The 24,000-nt window shown below is 43.8% G+C and overlaps 1 protein-coding gene across 1 annotated transcript in view; it reads left to right on the top strand.

The window, feature by feature from the left end:
- The window catches only part of LOC311241382 (voltage-dependent calcium channel subunit alpha-2/delta-1-like), a 334,844-nt gene that overhangs the window by 191,507 nt on the left and 119,337 nt on the right, over nucleotides 1-24,000 (top strand). The window contains 4 exon segments of the mRNA XM_084330186.1: nucleotides 2,845-2,976; nucleotides 5,998-6,067; nucleotides 11,166-11,216; nucleotides 15,283-15,382. Coding sequence (XP_084186312.1) covers nucleotides 2,845-2,976; nucleotides 5,998-6,067; nucleotides 11,166-11,216; nucleotides 15,283-15,382 — 353 coding nt within the window.

Below are 24,000 nucleotides of genomic sequence, written 5' to 3'. Positions count from 1 at the left end.
GCAAGGCTCCTCCTCTCCGCCACACTCACTAGAGAATCCAGCTCCACCCCAACCACGCTACTGGCCTTCCTGACCAGCTTATCCAGCCTGTTTGTGTCCCCCGCTCTCAGTCCGCTGCCCCAGCAGGTCACAGCGTACAGTACAAGAAGGCGCCCGCCACCACCGACTCGTAGAACATCCTCAACATCCTTGTACAGACGTTGAAGGATCTCAGCCTTCTGAGGAAGTAGAGTCGGCTCTGGCCCTTGTTGTAGAGTGCCTCTGCGTGTTTTGACCCGTTCAGTTTGTTGTCGATGTGGACCCCCGAGGTATTTGTAATCCTCAACCAGCATTGGCCTTCTGCTCTATGGTTAACTCTGCTTCATGTTAACATCTTACATTTAGTCATTTAGCTGGCGTGACAAAGCAAATTCAAGTTCTGCAGGAAGGGTACAACTAAGTGGCAGCTGGCAGCTAAGTGTAAGTGGTTATTTTTCATCAAACAGTGTCGGACTTGAGTGCTACACTCTTGAGTGCATAGTAGACATAGTAGTAGTAGAAAGCACACTTTAACCCACTGAGTGATGCACAGGCAAATAAATGAGTATCTTGATGCCTGGGATGTATTTGTATGAGCTCCATTCTCTCTCTCTCTCTCTCTCTCTCTCTCTCTCTCTCTCTCTCTCTCTCTCTCTCTCTCTCTCTCTCTCTCTCTCTCTCTCTCTCTCTCTCTCTCTCTCTCTCTCTCTCTCTCTCTCTCTCTCTCTCTCTCTCTCTCTCTCTCTCTCGCTCTCCTAACACTTATTTGGTATGATACATTTATTTGTTATTTCTTGGCTGTTGTGGTATTAGTGTGACCTAAGTGAAAAAACAAGTGAATTGACTCACAGCCACAGAAAACATCCAGTTACTGCTGGTGCCATGGCAACTGAGAGGACAAATCCATCCTGAATCACTCCACAAAACCTCTCTCTTCAGCCCTCTGGGGTCCATCTAATGGCTGGGATACAAAACCTCTCTCTTCAGCCCTCTGGGATCGATCTAATGGCTGCTTCTATCCATATTTCTCTCTGTATGTCTTTGTCCCTTGTTCTCTCTCTGTCTCTCTCTGTATTACTGTATTACTTACTAGGGCTGACCTTCGGGAAAAAAATTGGAATTCGAAGCTTCGGGGCCGAGATTCGATTTTAATTCGAAGCTTCAAGATAAAAGATAAAAAAAGATTATAAATAATTTTATTATCAAGGGCGGCTACGTGGTGTAGTGGGCAAGGCGCTCACCACGAATACTGGAGATGCTGGGTTCGCCTGTTCGAGCACAGCGCTCCACATTGCTTTCAGTTTAGCTGGTCATCCGTACTAATACACATTGGCAGTATTAGGGGGTGGGAAACTGATGGGTGGGGATCGGGCGTTGTGGACAGCGACTCCTACAGGTCGGTTGGTGCGCCTACGCAGTAGAATCAAGAAGCGATGGGGGCGGCGCCCCTCCAAAGCGCAGACCCCTGACGCTGAAAGATCGCGCCGCGCAGGTGAAAAGATGCAACTGCTGTTACCTCGAGTATCGGAGGGGACTCGTGCTATGTATGACTTAGTCCACATTGCATCTGGCTTGTGGGAGGCAAGAAACAGCGTTCGAGACAGGGGAGGGTTGAATTGGATTATACGAAATTGGGATGGGATAAAAATTGAAACTGGGAGAAAAAGTGGATAAAAAAAATTAAAAATGTATTATCTTTATTTTTATTTTTATATATATTTTTTTATTATGTTGTGGGAATTGTACAGCACTTTGTTCAACTTTGTCAGTGCTGTAAAGTTTAAACCTTTTTAAATCTTAGACAAACAAAACACTTTCATGAGATATTGTAAGCCGTCATTTGAGGCTTTATAAAAGCAGCACGATGAACACAAATCTGTCAGTGCCGAGTCCGACCTCATCTTAAATAACAAACAGCATTGCTTGTTGTAGTTAACGAAGAGAGGCAGAATTGATTTTGCACAACAAAAATATATATAATATATATATATATATTTTTTTTTCATATTCGAATCCCATACCCATCGAACAAAGCTTCGAAGTATTTAAGACAGCCCTATTACTTACTTGATACTGTTAGCTACTTTGTTGTGTTTTATTGCTTTTTGCTTTTAATTCTGTGAAGCACCTTGTGATTTTGTATCTGTGAAATTTACTTATACAAATAAACTTTACTTAATACTAGACTTAACTTACTTACAACTCACCATTTAGCCACGCTCCCTTTCGTAACTCGTGCTCCGCTTGTCCTGGAGACTTGTGGGAGGGTTAGGGTTAGGGCTAGGGGTCGCTGGACTCAGTTATGCTGTAGAGATGCTCTTACACATCTATTGATCAGTGCTACTCTGAGAGCACCTACACAATGGAGGGTTGCATCTAATCACAAAGTACAGTTGTTTCTTGTAGGATAACTTTTAACCTCAGAAACTAACTTTCCACAAAATGTAATGGGGCAGTCGTGCAATAATGGAATACTCCCCATAGAAGGTCATTCAAAGAAATGTATATATTAAATAAATGTAATTAAAATACAATAAATAAAATATGGTGCATATTTAACAGGTCTTTGTTCATCATAAATAGCATCAAAATAAATATATTGTGTTTTTAACTATTTGTGTGTGTGTGTGTGCATGTGCGTGTGTGCGTGTGTGTGTGTGTGTGCATGTGCGTGTGTGCGTGTGTGTGTGTGTGTGTGTGTGTGTGTGTGTGTGTGTGTGTGTGTGTGTGTGTGTGTGTGTGTGTGTGTGTGTGTGTGTGTGTGTGTGTGTGTGTGTGTGTGTGTATGTGTGTGTGTGTGTGTGTGTGTGTGTGTGTGCCTTCCAGCTACCATCATTCTGAATGAGCTGAACTGGACAGAGGCGCTGGGTGAGGTCTTCAGGAAGAACAAGGAGGATGACCCGTCCCTCCTCTGGCAAGTGTTCGGTTCTGCCACTGGGATGGCCCGTTTCTTCCCAGGTGAGCAGCAGCCCACGCAGCCAAGAGCGCAGCCTCGCGGCTGACCTTATTGTGGCTTAGTGGGCGGGGACAGAACACAATGTACCTTCAGAGGCCTGTCACACCGCGTTTAGTCACACACACACACACACACACACACACACACACACACACACACACACACACACACACACACACACACACACACACACACACACACACACACACACACACACACACACACAAACACACCCACACCCACACCCACACTACACACTACACACAGAGTGTACTGCCTGACCATGAGGCTCTCCTCTGGGCTTGTTGACGCATAAGGAGGAAGGAGCCTGAGCAGTTAAAGGAACAGTCTGTTCCACGCTGGCGATCTTCTTCAAATCTTAAGATCTTGTATTTTGACTGCTGTCAAAACCCACACACACACATGCACACTGTATAGCCTACGTGTGTAATGAATGAACAGTAGGCTTATATTATTCGAATGACTTGTTTCATTAGGAGACAGTAGATACTGTATGCGTTGCCCTATAGTAGTACGTACAGTACGTACAGTACACATCTTAGCGTGACATCTTAAGGCCGCCACAGAGTCGGGCGTACTGTGAGCGGACCGGACTCTGCGTGGCATGTCCGCAATCGTTTGAGGTTTCAGTCAAGCGTACCACCGCTTACCAATTTCCTACATTTCTCGTGCCAGTTTACTACATTTAATGCAGGTCCATGTCAACCACCAATGACACTGGCGCGCGACGCCTCTGTGGAGTCTGGTCCGCTCACGCCCGACTCTGTGGCGGCCTTAAGATGTCACGCTAAGATGTGTACTGTACTGTACTGTACTGTACTGTAGTATAACTGCAGTATGACTACTATAGGGCAGCGCAGTATCTGCGATTTCCTAATAAAACAAGTCATTAGAATAATATAAGCTTGTGTGTGCGCACTGCGGCAGGTGGCCAGGAGCACGCAACAAGACAGTATAAATATGGAATATTAATACAGTCTATTCCACTATAGCTATAGTGTGCTGTATGATGACAATACATTTGAATCTAGTCTAATTTTGATCCGTTGCAAAGCGCTTCAGCGCTACCTGTTAAATATAGGGATCAGCAATGCAGACCCTTGTTTTGCACACGGCCCTCACATTATAATGAGCTGGAGGGGCGTGTCTGTATGCAAATGAAGTATATGAGAAAAGTGGTTCTCTCTAGAGCGATTATGTTACACCTGTCATCAACAAGCAGGGAGACATGCAGTACATCATAGCATATAGCAGACCTTCATCAACAAGCAGGGAGACATACAGTACATCATAGCATATAGCAGACATTCATCAACAAGCAGGGAGACATACAGTACATCATAGCATATAGCAGACCTTCATCAACAAGCAGGGAGACATACAGTACATCATAGCATATAGCAGACCTTCATCAACAAGCAGGGAGACATACAGTACATCATAGCATATAGCAGACCTTCATCAACAAGCAGGGAGACATACAGTACATCATAGCATATAGCAGACCTTCATCAACAAGCAGGGAGACATACAGTACATCATAGCATATAGCAGACCTTCTCAGTGAAAGTAGCCTCAACTGTTTATAATGCATTATATTATTTAAGTGCCCAGTAGAAGACACTGTACCCTGTAGTTCAGTCCAAGAAAGCACCTGTACAACTAAAATAATTCATATTCATTCATTCATTCATTCATTCATTCATTCATTCATTCATTCATTCATTCATTCATTCATTCATTCATTCATTCATTCATTCATTCATTCATTCATTCAATCTTTATTCAATCTCGATAGATCATTGAGGGCAAGCCCTCATTTACAATGATCTTGAGAGTACATTCACAATATTTAAGCAAACAATAAATGCAAATAGACAAGAAATATCAATTAATTAAAAACAGCTGCAGACTGTGTTGGAATGGTCGGTGATTAGGGACTTGGTAATATGTTCATATTCATGACAACACTGAATAAATACAAACACTATACCGTGAATGACAAGTTACCAGAATATATCTTCTTTATATTGCTGTTGGAGTGAGTACAGTATCAAGGGGAACACTAATGTTAACTTTTAGAATCTCCTTCTCACATAGCAATAAATAAATAAATATACAGAATATAAACAATATAAAGAATATAAAGAACTTCCAGTCATTTTAATGATGTGGCTAGAACCTGATCTGTGGCCGTTTTAATTATAATAGTATGTATATGATTATAATCTGTTTTAATTATAATAGTATGTATATGATTATAATCTGTTTTAATTATAATAGTATGTATATGATTATAATCTGTGTACATATACGTTTCTGCTAAATGCATACATAAATACATCTAGTGTATGTATGCTTATCCAGTGCAATAGCTTGTGCAATACTGACATTTTGTGCAAAATGACAATCTACAATTAACATGCATTCCAGCACTTTACAATTCAAGTGCAATAAAATGAGCACATTAGCACTGTGGCACAAGTATACCAGTCATTAACACTTGGTACCTAAAGCACCTTAAACGTATAGTCTTCCGATTTTCCGGTTTGTCTTTCCACATATTATATTGTCATTGTCTGTTTCATCTATTGTCTGTTGTTATGGTTGTGAAGTTTGTGTAGTTTAGTAACTTATACTGTTGTCCGTTCTTCTGGTTATGAAGTTTGTGTACATGTGTAATGTGTCTGACCAAAGGGACCACAGATGGAAATTAGCCTCTTACTATAATCTTTTTTTTTACATGATCAATCAATATGTCAATACATGTAATTACATACACACAATACCCTCTCCTCTCCTCTTCTCTCCTCTCCTCTCTACTCTCCTCTCCTCTCCTCTCCTCTCCCCTCCTATCCTCTCCTCTCCTCTCCTCTCCTCTCCTCTCCTCTCCTCTCCTCTCCTCTCCTCTCCTCTCCTCTCCTCTCCTCTCCTCTCCTCTCCTCTCCTCTCCTCTACTCTCCTCTACTCTCCTCTACTCTCCTCTTCCTGTCTGTTCCCAGCATCTCCTTGGGTGGACTCAAGCAGAACGCCAGACAAGATCGACCTCTATGATGTCCGCAGGCGACCGTGGTGAGTCCAGACAGACAAGACACTCATTATGTGATGTGCTGTTCTGTCTCATCATCCCCTCTGACCTTCCATCATCTTCTGTCCTCTTCATCTGTCTAAGTGTTGTGCAGGGACCCTGGTGGAAAGTAACTACTGTAACTACTTCATTATGTATACGTTACAGGGGATTTGTGCTGTGCATTTTAGAGAGTATTTAGTTAAATCACTATTTGACTCAGTGTGTGTTTAGAGTACATTCAACACCTCCATGTGTGTTTAGGTTCAACGTTTCAAATGTACTCTAATAGAGTCAAGTACACTGTGATTCTTTTACTTTTACTTCATTACATTTACATTACAAATATCTTCTTTTTAGCTCCCAACTTGTTTCTGCAATACCTGCAAGTACAACATACTTTTAAATGAAAGGGTTTAACTAACAATCAGTTCATAAATGAGTGAATTAACTTTGAGCCTGCAAACTGCAGAGGAATCCATGAACCCGTTTAGGTTAATCTATAGATGTAATGTTTGGTTATTTTATAGAGGTACTTTTAGGTTAATCTATAGGAGTTCGTTTAGGATCATCTATAGAAGTTAGTTTAAGATCATCTATATAGGTTAATGCATCAAAGGTGGAATGCTTCTTCATACCAAAATGTGATCACGTGATTTTGAACAAATACTTACTTTTGAGACTTGAATACATTTAATATCAAGCACTTTAAAAGGGGTTTTATTTGATTTACTTAAGTACTTAGTGAATCAATTGTCAGGGACGCACAGACACACCAAACCACTCAACCAAATTGCTACATGATTCCTCGTGTTCCTTGTGTGTGTGTGTGTGTGTGTGTGTGTGTGTGTGTGTGTGTGTGTGTGTGTGTGTGTGTGTGTGTGTGTGTGTGTGTGTGTGTGTGTGTGTGTGTGTGTGTGTGTGTGTGTGTGTGTGTGTGTGTGAGAGAGAGAGAGGGGGGTGAGAGAGATGAGGAAGGGGCAAGAGAGAAAGAGAGCTGGGAGAGAGTGTGTGTGTGTGAGAGAGAGAGAGAGAGAGAGAGAGAGAGAGAGAGAGAGAGAGGGGGGGGGTGAGTCCTCAGCCTTTGTGTGGGTGAATGTAACAAGTTCCTAACTTTTCTTTCCCCTATTATTTCATGCACACTTTATTAATTTTTTTAATTATTATTTTATTTAATGTTATTTTGTGCATCACTCTGTTTTGAATTTGATGCAAATTTGCAATGCATGAGGGTCATCCTTTTGTGTTAAATAAATGGCTGCATAAAGCAAGCATTTGTTGAGTTTGTTGAGTATTAAAACTTGAAAAATATCTGTTTAAGGTAGATCTAGAACAGATAAAAAATATGTGATTAATTTGTGATTAATCACGATTAACTATGGACAATCATGCGATTAATCAGATTAAATATTTTAATAGATTGACAGCCTTACAAAGAACACATGAGCACATCTTCACTCAGTAGAACAGAGACTCTGTTCCTCAGCGAAGTCAAACCAAAACCTACTGTAACAAACACACGGGGCATTCTGCTTATTAAAACCTACTGTAACAAACACACGGGGCATCCTGCTTATTAAAACCTACTGTAACAAACACACGGGGCATCCTGCTTATTAAAACCTACTGTAACAAACACACACACAGGGCATTCTGCTTATTAAAACCTACTGTAACAAACACACGGGGCATTCTGCTTATTAAAACCTACTGTAACTAACACACGGGGCATCCTGCTTATTAAAACCTACTGTAACTAACACACGGGGCATCCTGCTTATTAAAACCTACTGTAACAAACACACAGGGTATTCTGCTTATTAAAACCTACTGTAACAAACACACCGGGCAATCTGCTTATTAAAACCTACTGTAACAAACACACACACGTGGCAATCTGCTTATTAAAACCTACTGTAACAAACACAAACACACGGGGCAATCTGCTTATTAAAACCTCCAGTAGATCAAAGTGATTTCTTACAGTATAGCAGCTTCATTTGGCTTCTAGGAAAGCATTGGCAGCTGGGAGAGAGCATCCATATTCCTGTAACCCTGGCTCTGGAGTTTCATTACCTTCAAAAGAGAGAGCGAAAGTAGGTTACCAGGGCCCTATTCCCCGTACCTGGTTCAACTAAGTCGATCAAAAGTCCCATTATCCAGATTCAATTAACCCGATGTTTGAATCCGCGCTTTCCCTGTTCCTCGAACGCTGATTCAGTCTTGTTCATTCGAACCAGACTTGATACTCAGGATAATTGCGTGCGGCCGCCTCACCTGAAAAGACAGCAGATGTCGATTGCAGAAATCCTGATTTTCTAACGGCATTGATTGATTGATTTAAAACTTTATTAAAAGATTTCAGAATGGGTACAATACAGTACGGCTCAATAGCCTCGCCGACAAGTTAAATGCATCATCTATAGGCAAATTTTAAGTCCCTCATTACCCCATCAATCAGACTATATTTCTTTAAATGTGCCTGCTGGCAGTAGGTAATGGAATGAATAATCGAATGAGATCTTGCTAGCGAAAATAATTAGTTAAACTCGTTCAGAATAAGTAGATACAAACAAGCCCAAAGAGTATCTAATTGATACGAATTAATAGATACTTATGAGGAGATCTGTACTGCATGTGCTCGGCTTAGGTATCATGTACTTTATATATAAATACATGGTTCCCAAAGTTTTCAAGCTCGACCCCCGAAATAAGAGAGGCTTGGAGGCAGCTACAGTTTCACTATTAATCCGGTTTTAATCTGTTTCGGACATCATCCATACATGCATTGAATTGATTAACCTTTGGTTTATACCAGTGACACCAGTCATGTTAATCACCTTCTTGTTCATCATCAGATAACACTAACAGTGCTTGAACAGATAAATGCATTTTCTCAAATGCATTCATCAAAACGTCAAAGGCTTGCAATTGCTCATTAATTTTCTCAAGTCACGTCCACGTCATCAAATCAAACAGCTCATCTCCTCACAAATTTTAATCCCAGTTACAATATCACAATAACGTGTGAGTGACAGTGACAATTCAACAATCCACATATTCAGATTCGTCGTAATTCATATCCACAATCCACGCATGAAGACTTAAATGTATGCTTGAATGAAACAAAATCCAGGCGCTCCGTTAAACATCCACAGCGGAGAATATGAAAGGAATCAGAGCCAAACGAGCGATAGGTTTCATTCATTACAAACATCCCACGGGATTCACATTTGCAATGCTGCGCGTTATTAAAATAACCACATAATGTGTATATCGCACCTCGCGAGCACCGTATATATAACGTGCATTATTTAGGACAAAGTAAATTTAGTATCAACATTTTAGGTCTATTATTTTACATTTCAAAAGCCCCCTCTATTTTTATTTTTTTATTTTTTTATTTTAATTTTTTTTGTCAGGCCACTGAACTTAGAAGCAGGCCAGGACAGTGTTTCTAGTTGTATTCTAAAATTATATTCTATTGTATTCTAAAATGTGACTATATGGTTTTATATTAACTTAATAAATAAACAAAAACGAAAAATCTACTTATTTCAACGAACATTTCAAACTAAATAACAGATTATGCACATAAAACGCTGAAAACAACCGAAGCAACAATAGTATTTTAATGAGGCTATTATTATTATCATTATTATTTTGCAACAAGTTAGCCCTCTCATAAATAGCACATATAAATGAATAACTAACTTGAACTAACTTAATAGGATTGAAGTGATATTTGGCTTAAAAAATCGGTCGCCTGGCAAAAAAAAAAAGCCAGACGATGTGCATTGGGCCGCGGCTCTCTGACGCCTTATTTTCTGGGCCCCGGCCTGAAAAGTTTGGGAACCCCTGATTTAGACAATCGAGCATCAGGGAACGGAAAGGTCTGGCTTAAGTCAAGCTATGCTGAGAATTAATCCGGCTAACTCAGTTAGCCAGGTACGAGGAACAGGGCCCGGTAGTGGTTACCAATCTCAGAGGTATTAACACCCCATTGAGGTCTGACTATTATTCTCTTTTTTGTGATAACATATATATATATTTTTTTACATGAAACAAGACAACACAAAAACAGTAATAACAACAATAAACAGGACTTCACAGGACATAGTAACAACAACAACAACAACAACAACAACAACAAATTCTTACAAATATCTTACAAATTATTTTCAGTGGAACAGGGACATGCATACCCATAACACCAGAGCCAGCATTGCTGACCTGCATATTCCAAGGTTCAAAACGAATATGGGCAAATGTTCTTTTAAATTCTAGGGAGCCACAAATTGGAGTTTGCTACCTTCACAGCTAAAATGCATCAGTAGCCGACACAATTTTAAGAAAAAAGTTAAATCATGGCTCCTCGACAATGTCAAAAACTAGATTTTAAAATGCATGGAAATGTTGTCTGATACATTGTTGCCTGTGGCTACGTTTGTACTGCATTTAAAATGTTCATGTCTATGTAGTTTGTCAAATAGTTATTTGTGGTCATGTTTTGTATTGCTTGTCTGTCTGAGACCAAGAACCACAATGGAAATAAGTCTTGACTTTTTTGTGTAGCATCCTTGACGTTTTTCTCGAAACTTGTATTTTTTTTTAAATGTCTAATAAAATTAAATAAAATAAAACAATAACGACAACGGAAATAACCAAAACAATAAAACAGAACATAAACATTTAATTGTGTTACCACAGACACCACAAAAGAATGTGCACCTCTCAAAACTCAAATGACACTGTGGTAAACCTAAAGGGTTAAATGTACACGCTTGTTGTTTGGTATCTTACATACATAACAATGGTGGACAGTGCTATTTATATTATTCTAATGATTGCATTCCCTGTTTCTCTTTCTGTGTGTGCATGATCGCCCTCCATTCATGTGTGTGTGTGTGTGTGTGTGTGTGTGTGTGTGTGTGTGTGTGTGTGTGTGTGTGTGTGTGTGTGTGTGTGTGTGTGTGTGTGTGTGTGTGTGTGTGTGTGTGTGTGTGTGTGTGTGTGTGTGTGTGTGTGTGTGTGTGTGTGTGTGTGTGTGTGTGTGTGTGTGTGTGTGTGTGTGTGTGTGTGTGTGTGTGTGTGACTCACCAGGTACATCCAGGGGGCAGCGTCTCCTAAGGACATGCTGATCTTAGTGGACGCGTAAGTGATGACCTCAGTGTTTGATATTTTACAGTCGAATTCCATTTCCATTAGCAACGGCCTTAATGCCACATCCTGTTACTGTACCCTTAGTGTAGCTGAGCGTTAGGGCTGATTAACCCTTTCACTGCCACACGACAGCCGGTTAACCCTTTCACTGTGGCAATACAGAAGGTTAGCCCTTTACTATCACACAACCGATGGCGATGCTCCATCATTAGCATCATTAGCTCCGCCGATACTTCTGTCGTGTGGCAGTGAAAGGGTTAATCCCTGCCGTGTACATATAAACAACTAAACAAATAAACATCAGATGTTTGCTATCTCCACCAGGCTATTTGTCCGGCTGCAAAGCTCGCAAACCACACGGTTGAATAGTCTAATATTTATTATGCAGAAAGAAGAAGCCTATTGATGTTATCGACCTCACAACCTCTCCTCTAACTTCACCATCAAGCCAAATGTTCAATATTCAAATTAGTGTCTCTTGATCCAATTTCCACCAAACTTCACACATATTATTTCCCTTACCATGTAATAATGTATACTAGTGTGCTAGTGTGCTAGTGTAATACTGTAATACTGTAATAGTGTGTAATAGGAATAATGCAGGGAAATACGCTGTCATTGTTGGTCTACTGTATGTTGGCCCGCCCCCTACATTTAAGCCCTGCCTAACATGTAGGCTACTACAGAAAGAAATCTGCATCTTCCGCCCGGTGGAGATTTACGCTCTACTGAGTGCCCCTTTCTAGCTTGAAGGGTACTCGCTGTGCTTTTTCCTGCCGCTGTCAGACTGTTAAACATGGGGGCCGCTGTCAGACTGTTAAACATGGGGGCCGCTGTCAGACTGTTAAACATGGGGGCCGCTGTCAGACTGTTAAACATGGGGGCCGCTGTCAGACTGTTAAACATGGGGGCCGCTGTCAGACTGTTAAACATGGTGGCCGCTGTCAGACTGTTAAACATGCATTAGAGGTCCCCTCCTCCCCCAGCTCCTCCTCCTCCCCCAGCTCCTCCTCCCCCACCTCCTCCTCCCCCAGCTCCTCCTCCTCCTCCCCCAGCTCCTCCTCCCCCTGCTCCTCCCCCCCCAGCTCCTCCTCCCCCAGCTCCTCCCCCCTAGCTCCTCCCCCCCAGCTCCTCCTCCCCCTGCTCCTCCCCCAGCTCCTCCTCCCCTCGCTCCCCCAGCCTCGCTCACCCAGCCTCGCTCCCCCAGCCTCGCTCCCTTCGCTCCCCCAGCCTCGCTCCCCCAGCCTCGCTCCCCCAGCCTCGCTCCCCCAGCCTCGCTCCCTTCGCTCCCCCATCCTCGCTCCCCCAGCCTCGCTCCCTTCGCTCCCCCAGCCTCGCTCCCCCAGCCTCGCTCCCCTCGCTCCCCAGCCTCGCTCCCCCAGCCTCGCTCCCCTCGCTCCCCAGCCTCGCTCCCCCAGCCTCGCTCCCCCAGCCTCGCTCCCCCAGCATTGCTCCCCTCGCTCCCCCAGGTCCCCTGCCACGCCAGCTCCCGCTCTCTGATTACAAACCAACTGGAATGGGACTCTTGGCACAGCATCAGGGATAAAATGGCAACACAATATAAATAAATGAAAAATGAATGATGCCCCCTCTGAGCTCTTAACGTGGGGCGTATAATGATCCCCCCTCTGAGCTCTTAACACGGGGCGTATAATGATGCCCCCTCTGAGCTCTTAACGCGGGGCGTATAATGATCATCTCTGTCCGCTGAGCTCTTAACGCGGGGCGTATAATGATGCCCCCTCTGAGCTCTTAACGCGGGCGTATAATGATTCCCCCTCTGAGCTCTTAACGCGGGGCGTATAATGATTCCCCCTCTGAGCTCTTAACGCGGGGCGTATAATGATGCCCCCTCTGAGCTCCTAACGCGGGGCGTATAATGATGCCCCCTCTGAGCTCTTAACACGGGGCGTATAATGATGCCCCCTCTGAGCTCTTAACACGGGGCGTATAATGATGCCCCCTCTGAGCTCTTAACACGGGGCGTATAATGATGCCCCCTCTGAGCTCTTAACGTGGGCGTATAATGATCCCCCCTCTGAGCTCTTAACACGGGGCGTATAATGATGCCCCCTCTGAGCTCTTAACGCGGGGCGTATAATGATGCCCCCTCTGAGCTCTTAACGCGGGCGTATAATGATGCCCCCTCTGAGCTCTTAACGCGGGGCGTATAATGATGCCCCCTCTGAGCTCTTAACGCGGGGCGTATAATGATGCCCCCTTTGAGCTCTTAACGCGGGCCGTATAATTTGACAGGCGTTTTAGACGTGAAGAGCGGCCGCAGAGAATCACGGGGGAAGGAACCCAGTCGTCCACGTTCATCTCTGTCCACTTTGCTCGCCGTACCTGCAGGGACCTATTAAGTGGTGTATTTATAAACCATCTGTGCAGGATCCATATCCGCATTTATCAGAGGAATTGCAGCGTAGAATATCATTAAAAGTAGATATGGAATGCTGCGAATTAGGGGCTCATGTTATGCTAACGTTAGCTGTTTATTTGCTAGTCATTAGCCAAGATGTGGCGGTGGCAGTCGGCTCATGTCATTAATATAGAATAACAATGCTAGCATTTTCCTAGAGTGAACCATAATATATCATACTTAACTGTTAAAAAAGGTATCTTGCAGGCACAAGGTCTCATTGTTTTCATGCCGCTAGTGTTGCTATCCATGTCTTCATCAGGCCACACTCTATCTATAGTTCATTAGCACTTCCATAATATTGTCAAGGGAGATTTAAAAGCAGCCGTATTGTAACGGCCGGTTGTCAGTGCTAATGGTCAGCAGTGTTATATTCAAAGTAAAATGGTTAAAAGTCCACAGAAGTCATTTCACATTCCTTCAGTCACAAGGACATTTAAAAACGAACCATCTTTGAACTAGCGGATGCTGAACATGTGCTGTCCCCTCTCAGGGAAGGGGGGTGTTTAAACTTGCAGAGCCTGCAGTTTCTTTACAAAACATATTTACTATGTTTATATATGTCGTTTTATTTTAACGAAAGGCTACCAGACACTTACTGGATTTGAATAGTAAATATGTTTGTAAACAAAATAGAGGCATAATTCTATGTTTAGATTCTGCCCATTTCTCCTCCATGTTGGAAGATACATCTGTTTCTATGTGTAGAACAACATAATAAATGACTTAATGTCTGGATCTTGTAAATAAGTCACAATGGAACAGTAATATTGTGCTTTTCAAAAGTGTTTACCTATTCAACCTCCAGCACAGACATTAGGCATACCAGTACAGGCAGCCATGTTGGAAGAAAGCCACCCAAACATTCCTTGCAAGGCCTAATATTGCAGACCCCCATGCTGTAAAGGACAACAGTGAAACAGCTTCTCGCTTCTAACAACGTTAACATTAATTTGGTTATGAAACTATGACATGTCTTTATAGCGGAACTTTACCTCACTCTGACCTCTCTTGTTTACCTCACTCTGACCTCTCTTGTTTACCTCACTCTGACCTCTTGTTTACCTCACTCTGACCTCTCTTGTTTACCTCACTCTGACCTCTTGTTTACCTCACTCTGACCTCTCTTGTTTACCTCACTCTGACCTCTTGTTTACCTCACTCTGACCTCTTGTTTACCTCACTCTGACCTCTTGTTTACCTCACTATGACCTCTCTTGTTTACCTCACTCTGACCTCTTGTTTACCTCACTATGACCTCTTGTTTACCTCACTCTGACCTCTTGTTTACCTCACTCTGACCTCTTGTTTACCTCACTCTGACCTCTTGTTTACCTCACTCTGACCTCTTGTTTACCTCACTCTGACCTCTTGTTTACCTCACTCTGACCTCTTGTTTACCTCACCCTGACCATGTTGACCTCACTCTGACCTCTTGTTGACCTCACTCTGACCTCTTGTTGACCTCACTCTGACCTCTCGTCTGTAGGAGTGGCAGTGTGTCAGGCCTCACTCTGACCTCTTGTTGACCTCACTCTGACCTTGTTGACCTCACTCTGACCTCTTTTTGACCTCACTCTGACCTTGTTGACCTCACTCTGACCTTGTTGACCTCACTCTGACCTCTGTCTGTAGGAGTGGCAGTGTGTCGGGCCTCACCCTGAAACTCATCCGGACCTCCGTCAGCAACCTGCTGGAGACGCTCTCTGATGATGACTATGTGAACGTGGTACATGTGAGTATCTCTGATGATGACTATAGTATCTCTGATGATGACTATGGTATCTCTGATGATGACTATAGTATCTCTGATGATGACTATGGTATCTCTGATGATGACTATAGTATCTCTGATGATGACTATTGTATCTCTGATGATGACTATAGTATCTCTGATGATGACTATGGTATCTCTGATGATGACTATGGTATCTCTGATGATGACTATAGTATCTCTGATGATGACTATAGTATCTCTGATGATGACTATAGTATCTCTGATGATGACTATAGTATGTCTGATGATGACTATAGTATCTCTGATGATGACTATGGTATCTCTGATGATGACTATAGTATCTCTGATGATGACTATGTGAACGTGGTCCATGTGAGTATCCATCATGGGTTAGGGTTAGTTAGATAATCCATGGCAGATAAAGATCTATCTCAATAGGATGTAAACATTATCGATACCCTAACTGGGCAAAAATAGCTACTTATATCATATAAGTAGCTATTTTTGATCGTTTGGGAAGTATTTTTCACGATTGAGAGAATGCGGGATTGTTCATGTAACGCTCTATGCACTGAATCATGGGGAGGATACATTGATTTATGGTGAGCATCGCCAGTTTGTGTAGCCGTGTCCTTGTGGTTCTGAGTTATTGGTTAAAACATGCCTGTGACCTTCTGAGCAATTTGATGTACCACACATAGATGGATCTGTATCTTGCTGCTGTGCGTGTGCGTGTGCGTGTGTGTGTGTGTGTGTGTGTGTGTTTAAGTTAATGCGCCTGTATTCATGTTTCTAGCATACCATGTGTGTGTGACTGTATTGCATTAGTATGTTTGTGTGTGAAACTCAAGAAGCATGATGAAGCCTGAGTTCAAGCGTGTTGCACAACAACAACAACAACAACAACAACAACAACAACAACAACAACAACAACACTGAATACAACACAAGACAACATCCCCCTGAGGCACAAACAAAGATGACAAAGATGTTACTCAATAATCCATTCTTTCAAATTAGTGAGATGGAAAAATAGATGTCACAATTGTTTTTGGACAATGATGTGTCACAACATTATACCTAGGTTCAGAAAATCACATGTTAAAGGAACACAGCAACATTATGGGAAATGCGCTTACCGTCTTCTCCAGAGTCAGACAAGAAGATAGATACCAATTTCCTCTATGATTGATTGATTGATTGATTGAATATTTTATTAACAGATTGCAGAATGGGTACAATACAGTACGGCTCCCATACACACAATTGTTAAGGGGATGTAGACCAGAGAAAGACGTTTGTCTTGTTTACATCAGGGTACCCCATTTTCAATTCATCATAACATTTATGGCATACACGACATACATAATGTGCGTTCAGTAGAAAGCTAGCCTAGCTTAGCACAAATGAATTGAAGCAAATACAGACCAGCTAGCCTAGCTGTTGGCTAAAAGCACCTCTCCCAGAGTTTTAAGCTAGGCTAGTAGTCTGTATCCGCTTCCATTAATTTGTGCTAAACTAGGCTAGCTTGCAGGAGAAGATGATAATAGCATTTTCCATAATGTTGGTGTGTTCCTTTAAACAGTCATCATAATGAATTGCATGCTAATTGGTAGGTGTGATATAAGAGCTTTAATTTTCACGTAATTTTTATTTAGGAGATTAGCTTTGTATGTTTTTTATCTTGATTCACGATATCAAAAGAAACCCAAAAGGTCACACAGACCTAAGAGACATGAGGAAAACTAAAGACCACTAAAGCTAGAGACCACTAAAGCTCCCCGCTAGATCACTAAAGCTAGACCACTAAAGCTCCCCGCTAGATCACTAAAGCTAGACCACTAAAGCTCCCCGCTAGATCACTAAAGCTAGACCACTAAAGCTCCCCGCTAGATCACTAAAGCTAGACCACTAAAGCTCCCCGCTAGATCACTAAAGCTAGACCACTAAAGCTCCCCGCTAGATCACTAAAGCTAGACCACTAAAGCTCCCCGCTAGATCACTAAAGCTAGACCACTAAAGCTCCCCGCTAGATCACTAAAGCTAGACCACTAAAGCTCCCCGCTAGATCACTAAAGCTAGACCACTAAAGCTCCCAGCTAGATCACTAAAGCTAGACCACTAAAGCTCCCCGCTAGATCACTAAAGCTAGACCACTAAAGTTAGACCACTAAAGCTAGATCACTAAAGCTAGATCACTAAAGCTAGATCACTAAAGCTAGACCACTAAAGCTAGACCACTAAAGATCCCTGCTAGACCACGAGATAATAATAATAATAATAATAATAATAATAATAATAATAATAATAATAATAATAATAATAATAATAATAATAATAATAATAATAATAATAACTTTATTTGTATAGCACATTTCATACATGGGATTTTTGTTCAAAGTGCTTTACATCAGTAAGAAATAAGACATCAAATCAGTGTAAAACAAGCAGCAAGAGCAAAGCATAAAGTGGGATAAAATAATGCAGATATATTAATCAAATCATATCAGAACCTCACGTTCCAATAGGCTTCTGTAATCTGTTACAAAACATGATAAAGGTCAGAGTATGCACCCAGCGGATAGTGGGCCGTAGAATGCCCATTTCTTAGAATTTAATACAGATGATATTGCATCATTGAGATTTTCTACCATTTCATTTAGAGAGCTGTCATTACTCCTTTTTTTTATACTATCTGCTAATTATTCTCACTGGCCACACCTCTGGCTTTCACCAAAACAACCTCGGAAATTGTTATAAACCACTTAACTGGCAATGGCCCCGCCCCGGGCCCTCTTGAGGACGATTTGCCCACTGATTTGCGACAAAATCGAGTTACATGCCGATATGTGAGGCGTGCGCCAAAGTACACCGCAGAGCTTTTTTATTTTTTATTACCACCCCGACTCCCGGGGCTCTAGCTCTGTCAATCATTTGGCGATCTCGAAAATGTTACAGGGTTGTAGCCAATGAGTTTGGCTTTCCAATGATACCCCACATGGGGGTCTATGAATCAAGGATCTATGTGAAAAGTCACAAGCAAAAACAGGAAGAGAAAAAACCACAGAATGAATTGAAGTCAACGAGGAAATGGTTTACTGGAGAGCTTCTTTTTTATTTTTATTTTTTACAGTTTTCCAACTCAAGTTCAGACCTATGTTACTCTATTTCATTAGCACTAAAAATTATCTTTCATTATTGTAGAGACCAGGCTTATGCATGTGCTATAATAAGTATAAAGTATAAAGATACTGTTGTGGAAAGGTTGTTTGACACAGCAGGAGACGATATTTCCAATTGTAACAAATAGGTAATTTATTTAAGAAAAGAAGTTCTTTAACAGCAAGAGCTATGGGTCAAAGATGATCGCCACAGCTTGAACAAAAACACTCTCCCCTGGAACCCTTTGCCTGTCCCTAAATCCCCTCTCAGTCCTGCCCCCATGACAGATATGATGACGTATCACATCATGTCAGATCTGACATGACGTACATTAAGATGATACGTAGATTTAACATTGGAGAGAGAGAGAACATGAAGAGAGATAAGCAAGATATGATATCCACACACGATATGATGTAAAACATTAAGAACAAAGAGAGAGTGAGATGTGTGTGTTTGTGTGTGTGTGTGTGTATGTGTGTGTGTGTCTGTGTGTGTGTGCGTCTGTGTACAGACGTGTGTATTGTATGTGTGTATTGTGTGTGTGTGTCTGTGTGTGTGCGTCTGTGTACAGACGTGTGTGTATTGTATGTGTGTATTGTGACACAGGGAATGTGTGTGTGTGTCGGTGTGTATGTCTGTGCGACTGTGTGTGTCTGTGTCTGTGTGTGTGCTGTGTAACTGTGTGTGTCTGTGTGTGTGTGCTGTGTCTGTGTGTGTGCTGTGTATGTGTGCTGTGTCTGTGTGTGTGCTGTGTATGTGTGTAAGAGAGAAAAGACACAAGATTAGAACACACGATATGATGTACTGAAATGTCCATCTGCTATCTTGAGGCTGTTTTAAGAACATCAGCCAGACTGTCGCCCTAGTGTCTTTGAGCCCTGCTAGTTGACCTATATTAAACTAGTCAAGACTAACCCCTTTCCTACCTCCACCCTCGTATACACATTTTCCCCAACATTCCCCCATTTGGGGCTATCCCTAGTCCCACCCAAATCATATAACCAAGAAAATGTGAACGTCTAACTAAACAAGAAACCTTACTTCATTCACTGGACCCCTAACGGACCAACAAAGGCTGACTACCGTTCTCACAATAAACACAAAACCGCTCAAAACAAGAGTAATAATAAAACATCAAAAAAAAAAAAAAAAATACCCCAATTTATAATCCTAACCTGACAGACAAATCCCCCCAACCTCCACCGCTTACCAAATGAGCCACAGTTCCGGCCGGAAACCGCGACTCTCATCAGGGAAAGGAGAAGTTGACCGTCAGAACTAAACATAGAACATCCCTCCCAAAAAAATGACATTGTCTCTTCCATAACATTGAGTCCCAGTGTCCATCGCTCAGCCCCCCTTCCATGCCCACGCCATAGTCTCCTCACCGTATTGCCAAAAGTCACATTTTGCCAATACAGCAACCACCACGCCACACCTCCAGTCCTCGTAGAAGCATGTCCCCATGCCTGGACGGGAGGCGCTGGTACCGACCTCACCACGTGTCCCCCCATCTTCGACGGGAGGTGCCCATCTTGCCCACTGCGTTAGCCCCCCCCTTTTGTCCCTCCAGTCCCCAGAACCGATCCCCCGACCACTTCTTCTCAATGCTTCCTCAGGCTCAGAACCGACACTCTGCCGATGCCCCTTCCCATTCCGGTTTGACCAGGACCACAAGTAAAATAAACAAAAAATAATAAAAAAATAAAAAACAATGCAATGATTTTCAATGGTTGCAATCTCTATGCCGAAGGATCATTAGAAAATCAGACTAAAATTCCTAGTTAAAGGAATAAACCAACAAAACTGCGCTCAGACCATCCCCCGTCACTCTTAAAGGAAAGAACCAACAAAAAGAAAATGTCCCTACCTCACCATACCCCTAATCCTCTATCCCCTCGTCTCCCTCTAAGGCAGCATAAAGCTGAGGATATGGCCCGATTTGTGGCTCAATCTCTTTCTGTCCCACCATCAGCATTTGGCTCGTTACGTGTGAAGTTACCAGCCTACCCAAGAGAGGCATACCACAACAGAAAAGGAGAACCAATATCAACCCTGCCACCCCGATGGATATCCCCGTCTGCATCACTATGCTTCCCCACTGTCCCAATCTTTCCAACACCCCACTCCCCCACCATTCTTCATTCCGGCCAGAATTCCCCCTCAATTCCTCCCTCAAATCCTTCAGCTTAGCCATGGCCTCGGAGAACTTTCCCCCTGGCCCCACATTCGTCGGAATGAATGTGCAGCAGTACTGTCCAAACATGGAACAGACTCCACCCTTCTCCGCCATTAACCAGTTCAGAGCCTGTCTATTCTGCCACGCCACCGTACTGGTCGCGTGCATCTGGTCCCCCATTGCATCCAACGCCTCCTCGGTGTAATTGAGATACCGCTGCTGATTGTAAAACAAATAGTTGATCCACCCGGTGTTCTTATTGACCGATATCCATGGCAGAATAGACTCAAACCCTGCCGCAATCTCATTCTTAGCCATGAACTCGGCTGGAATGCCCCTTGGCTGTCCTATGCTGTCCAGATACACCCTTGGGTCTGCCTTGTAGCTACGCTTCGTTCGAGAGATAGGAGACTCAGAAGGTCCTTCCGTCACTGATAATGGTAGGACCACCATTGGCATGATCGCCTGAACCCGGGCACATCTACCTGACCAATCTAAAGGAAGTGTATTCCTCAACCTCCTACCGCCGCAGAGCCAGTATTGGTCCGCCAGTGCCATATCCTGGACATGAAAAGGGCAAGCTACAGGCCGTGGGTTGGTATCCACTCCCTTTAACACGACCCTGTGTCCACACTTTCCTTCTTTCGTACAGTTAGTCGTGATGCTCCAAATAGTAGTGCACCGCCCCTCTGCCACCTCCCCTACATCCCGGGTCCCCTCCTTTTGCAAGCACTCGAAATCCTTGGTCAGCCATAGTTTGACACCTCTGGGTATTGGCAACCCCGTCGCTACCCCCTGCACACGTACATCCAATTTCCTACACCGTTCCCGCATAGTGACATCCTTGAAATCCGTGACGTTTCCTGCCGCCTTAAAACGACTAGAGCCGAGAAACCCCAAACACTCTGCCTCGCACCAAGGGCGACTATTATGGGGCCCCTCCCATGCCTCTGCGTCCCTGTCACACTGAGCCCAACTGAACTTCGTGCCCTTCACCAGCAGCCTATCCGGACGTGCCTTGGAGCAGACATAACAATCCTCTATCTGATTCTGCGCGCTCATGTACTGGACCCACTTAAACCACTCATTCCCTAAAGCCGCCCTATACATCGGGTCAGCCTCCGGGTCTTCCTCGTCATAGTCATAGTCGCCCCCATCTTGTTCCCCGGAAGGAAGCAAACCCCTCAACCTGGCCCAGAGTGAGCCCACTGAGTCCCTCAACGTTCCGGCTGTCCTCTGGAACATATCCTGTCCCCCCACCTCTTCCGACTCAGTGTCCTTGACCTCCCTTTTTCCCCTCACCCCTGTCCCCTGTGATTGGTTCGGGACAGGCTCAACTCTCCTATCTACCCCCACAACCCGATGCTCGTTAGTATAATGGTAAGTATCCCCGCCTGTAACGGGGGAATGGTCAAAATCAAAAACATGCCCTTGCGGTCCTACGGGAAACACCCCGTTTGGTTGTAGTCTTATCTTCTCCCCCCCTTCCTCGATGGAGGGAAAAGGGGGCGCCTGATTCTGAGCCTGGTCATGAAAGCCTGCTGGTACTTGAGCCTGAGCGGGACCCCGTGGGACTCCTACCCACTCAAACCCGTCATCCTCAAGGACGGGTCGACCGTGACGGTTCTTAATGACGTCGTTGTGCCCGGCCGACCGTCCGCACACTGCTGCCAACATCTGCGGGAGCATCAGCAGGCACTGCACCTTCCAGTTGCCGTCTCGGACCCTCCATGTCGGGTTCTGCATAACTGCGATCGATTGTATCCCCCAAGAGATCGCCGCTGGCCTTTATGCAGTGATTGAAGTGGAACCAGGTCGCTGATCCTTTGACTTGGACTGCCGTTCCAGTCGATCGGATCACCTCGTACGGGCCCTCTCTCCGGGGTGATGACCACTTTCTCTTGTGGACCTTTACGAAGACCAAGTCCCCAGGGATCAGTCTCGGTTTGGTGGCTTCCTTCTCCGCCTCCTTTTCCCCCTTTCTCTCCTTTCTCTGCTCCTGTCGAAACACAGCTTCATGTATTTTAGTCACTTGCTGAAGATATTTTTTCAGATCTTGCTCAAAAATATCTAATGCCGGGCCCCTAGCCAGGTGTCTAAATGGCGGTGCTGGCATGCTGCGGCCTGTAAGCATTTCATGCGGTGTTAGCTGTGTTTGGCGGTTTACGCTGCTTCTAATAGCCATCAGAGCAAGCGGCAAAGCATCAATCCAGTTAAGCTTAGTTTGCATACAGATTTTCAACAGTTTGTTTTTAATGACCAGATTGGCCCTTTCCACCTTCCCCTGCGACCCGGGACTATAGACACAGGAAAGGCGCTGTCTTATACCTAATTTCTGCATCAGCCCTTTAACCACCTTGTCGATGAACTCGCGGCCATTATCGCTTTGTAATATCGTGGGAATTCCAAATCTCGGAATGACCTCGCGACACAGGAACTTGATCACTGTGTCCGCGTTCTTGTGTTTAGATGGAATGGCCTCAATCCAGCGACTAAAGCAGTCCTCTACTACCAGGAGGTATCGTTTGCCCTGCACTGGCGTTATCATGTCTGTATAGTCCATAATCAGATGTCTGAATGGTCCCTCAGGGAGGGGTGTGTAAGCCGCCACTGTCGGTACTCCTTTGCGCACATTGCCCTGTAAGCATGTTAAACACCTGGCTAGTGTAACGTCAATTTGTGCCTGAAGCTTTGGGGACCAAAATCCCATTTTCGTGATTCGTTTCAGGGTCTCTGCTCTTCCACAGTGATCAACACCATGAGCCTCAGGTATCACTAAGGACAGAAGATCGATGGAGGCGACTATCAAACCGTTATGACTCCTCCACAGACCATCTGCCCCCCTTACAGCCCCCCTCTCCGTCCACGACTGTTTCTCGGCCTGCGTGGCTGAGTCCTGAAGATCACTCAAATTATCCTCAGTTACCTCAGTCGTCAGTTCGGCCGCAAACATCAGAACAGCCGTGGACGGCACCGCAGCCGCCGCCTTCGCGGCCTCGTCCGCCGCGTTGTTTCCCGTCGTCACAAAGGACAGGTCTTTTCTGTGTGCCTGGCACTTTACGATAGCAATGCTTTTGGGCAACTTTACAGCCTGAATAAGCGCCACAACCTGCTTGTGGTGAAGGATCGGTGAGCCGTCCGATTTCTTAAAGCCTCTTGCCTTCCAAATGGCCGCGAATAGGTGGCATACGCCATGCGCATACGCAGAGTCTGTAAAGATGTTAACCGTGCGATCTTTAGCTATTATGCATGCTTCTGTTAGTGCTATTAG

Source organism: Notolepis coatsorum, assembly GCF_963971535.1.
Source record: "Notolepis coatsorum genome assembly, chromosome: 15".
Lineage (NCBI taxonomy): Eukaryota > Metazoa > Chordata > Actinopteri > Aulopiformes > Paralepididae > Notolepis > Notolepis coatsorum.
The sequence above is the reverse complement of the archived record's forward strand: the minus strand, read 5'-3'. Positions and strand labels throughout refer to the sequence as shown.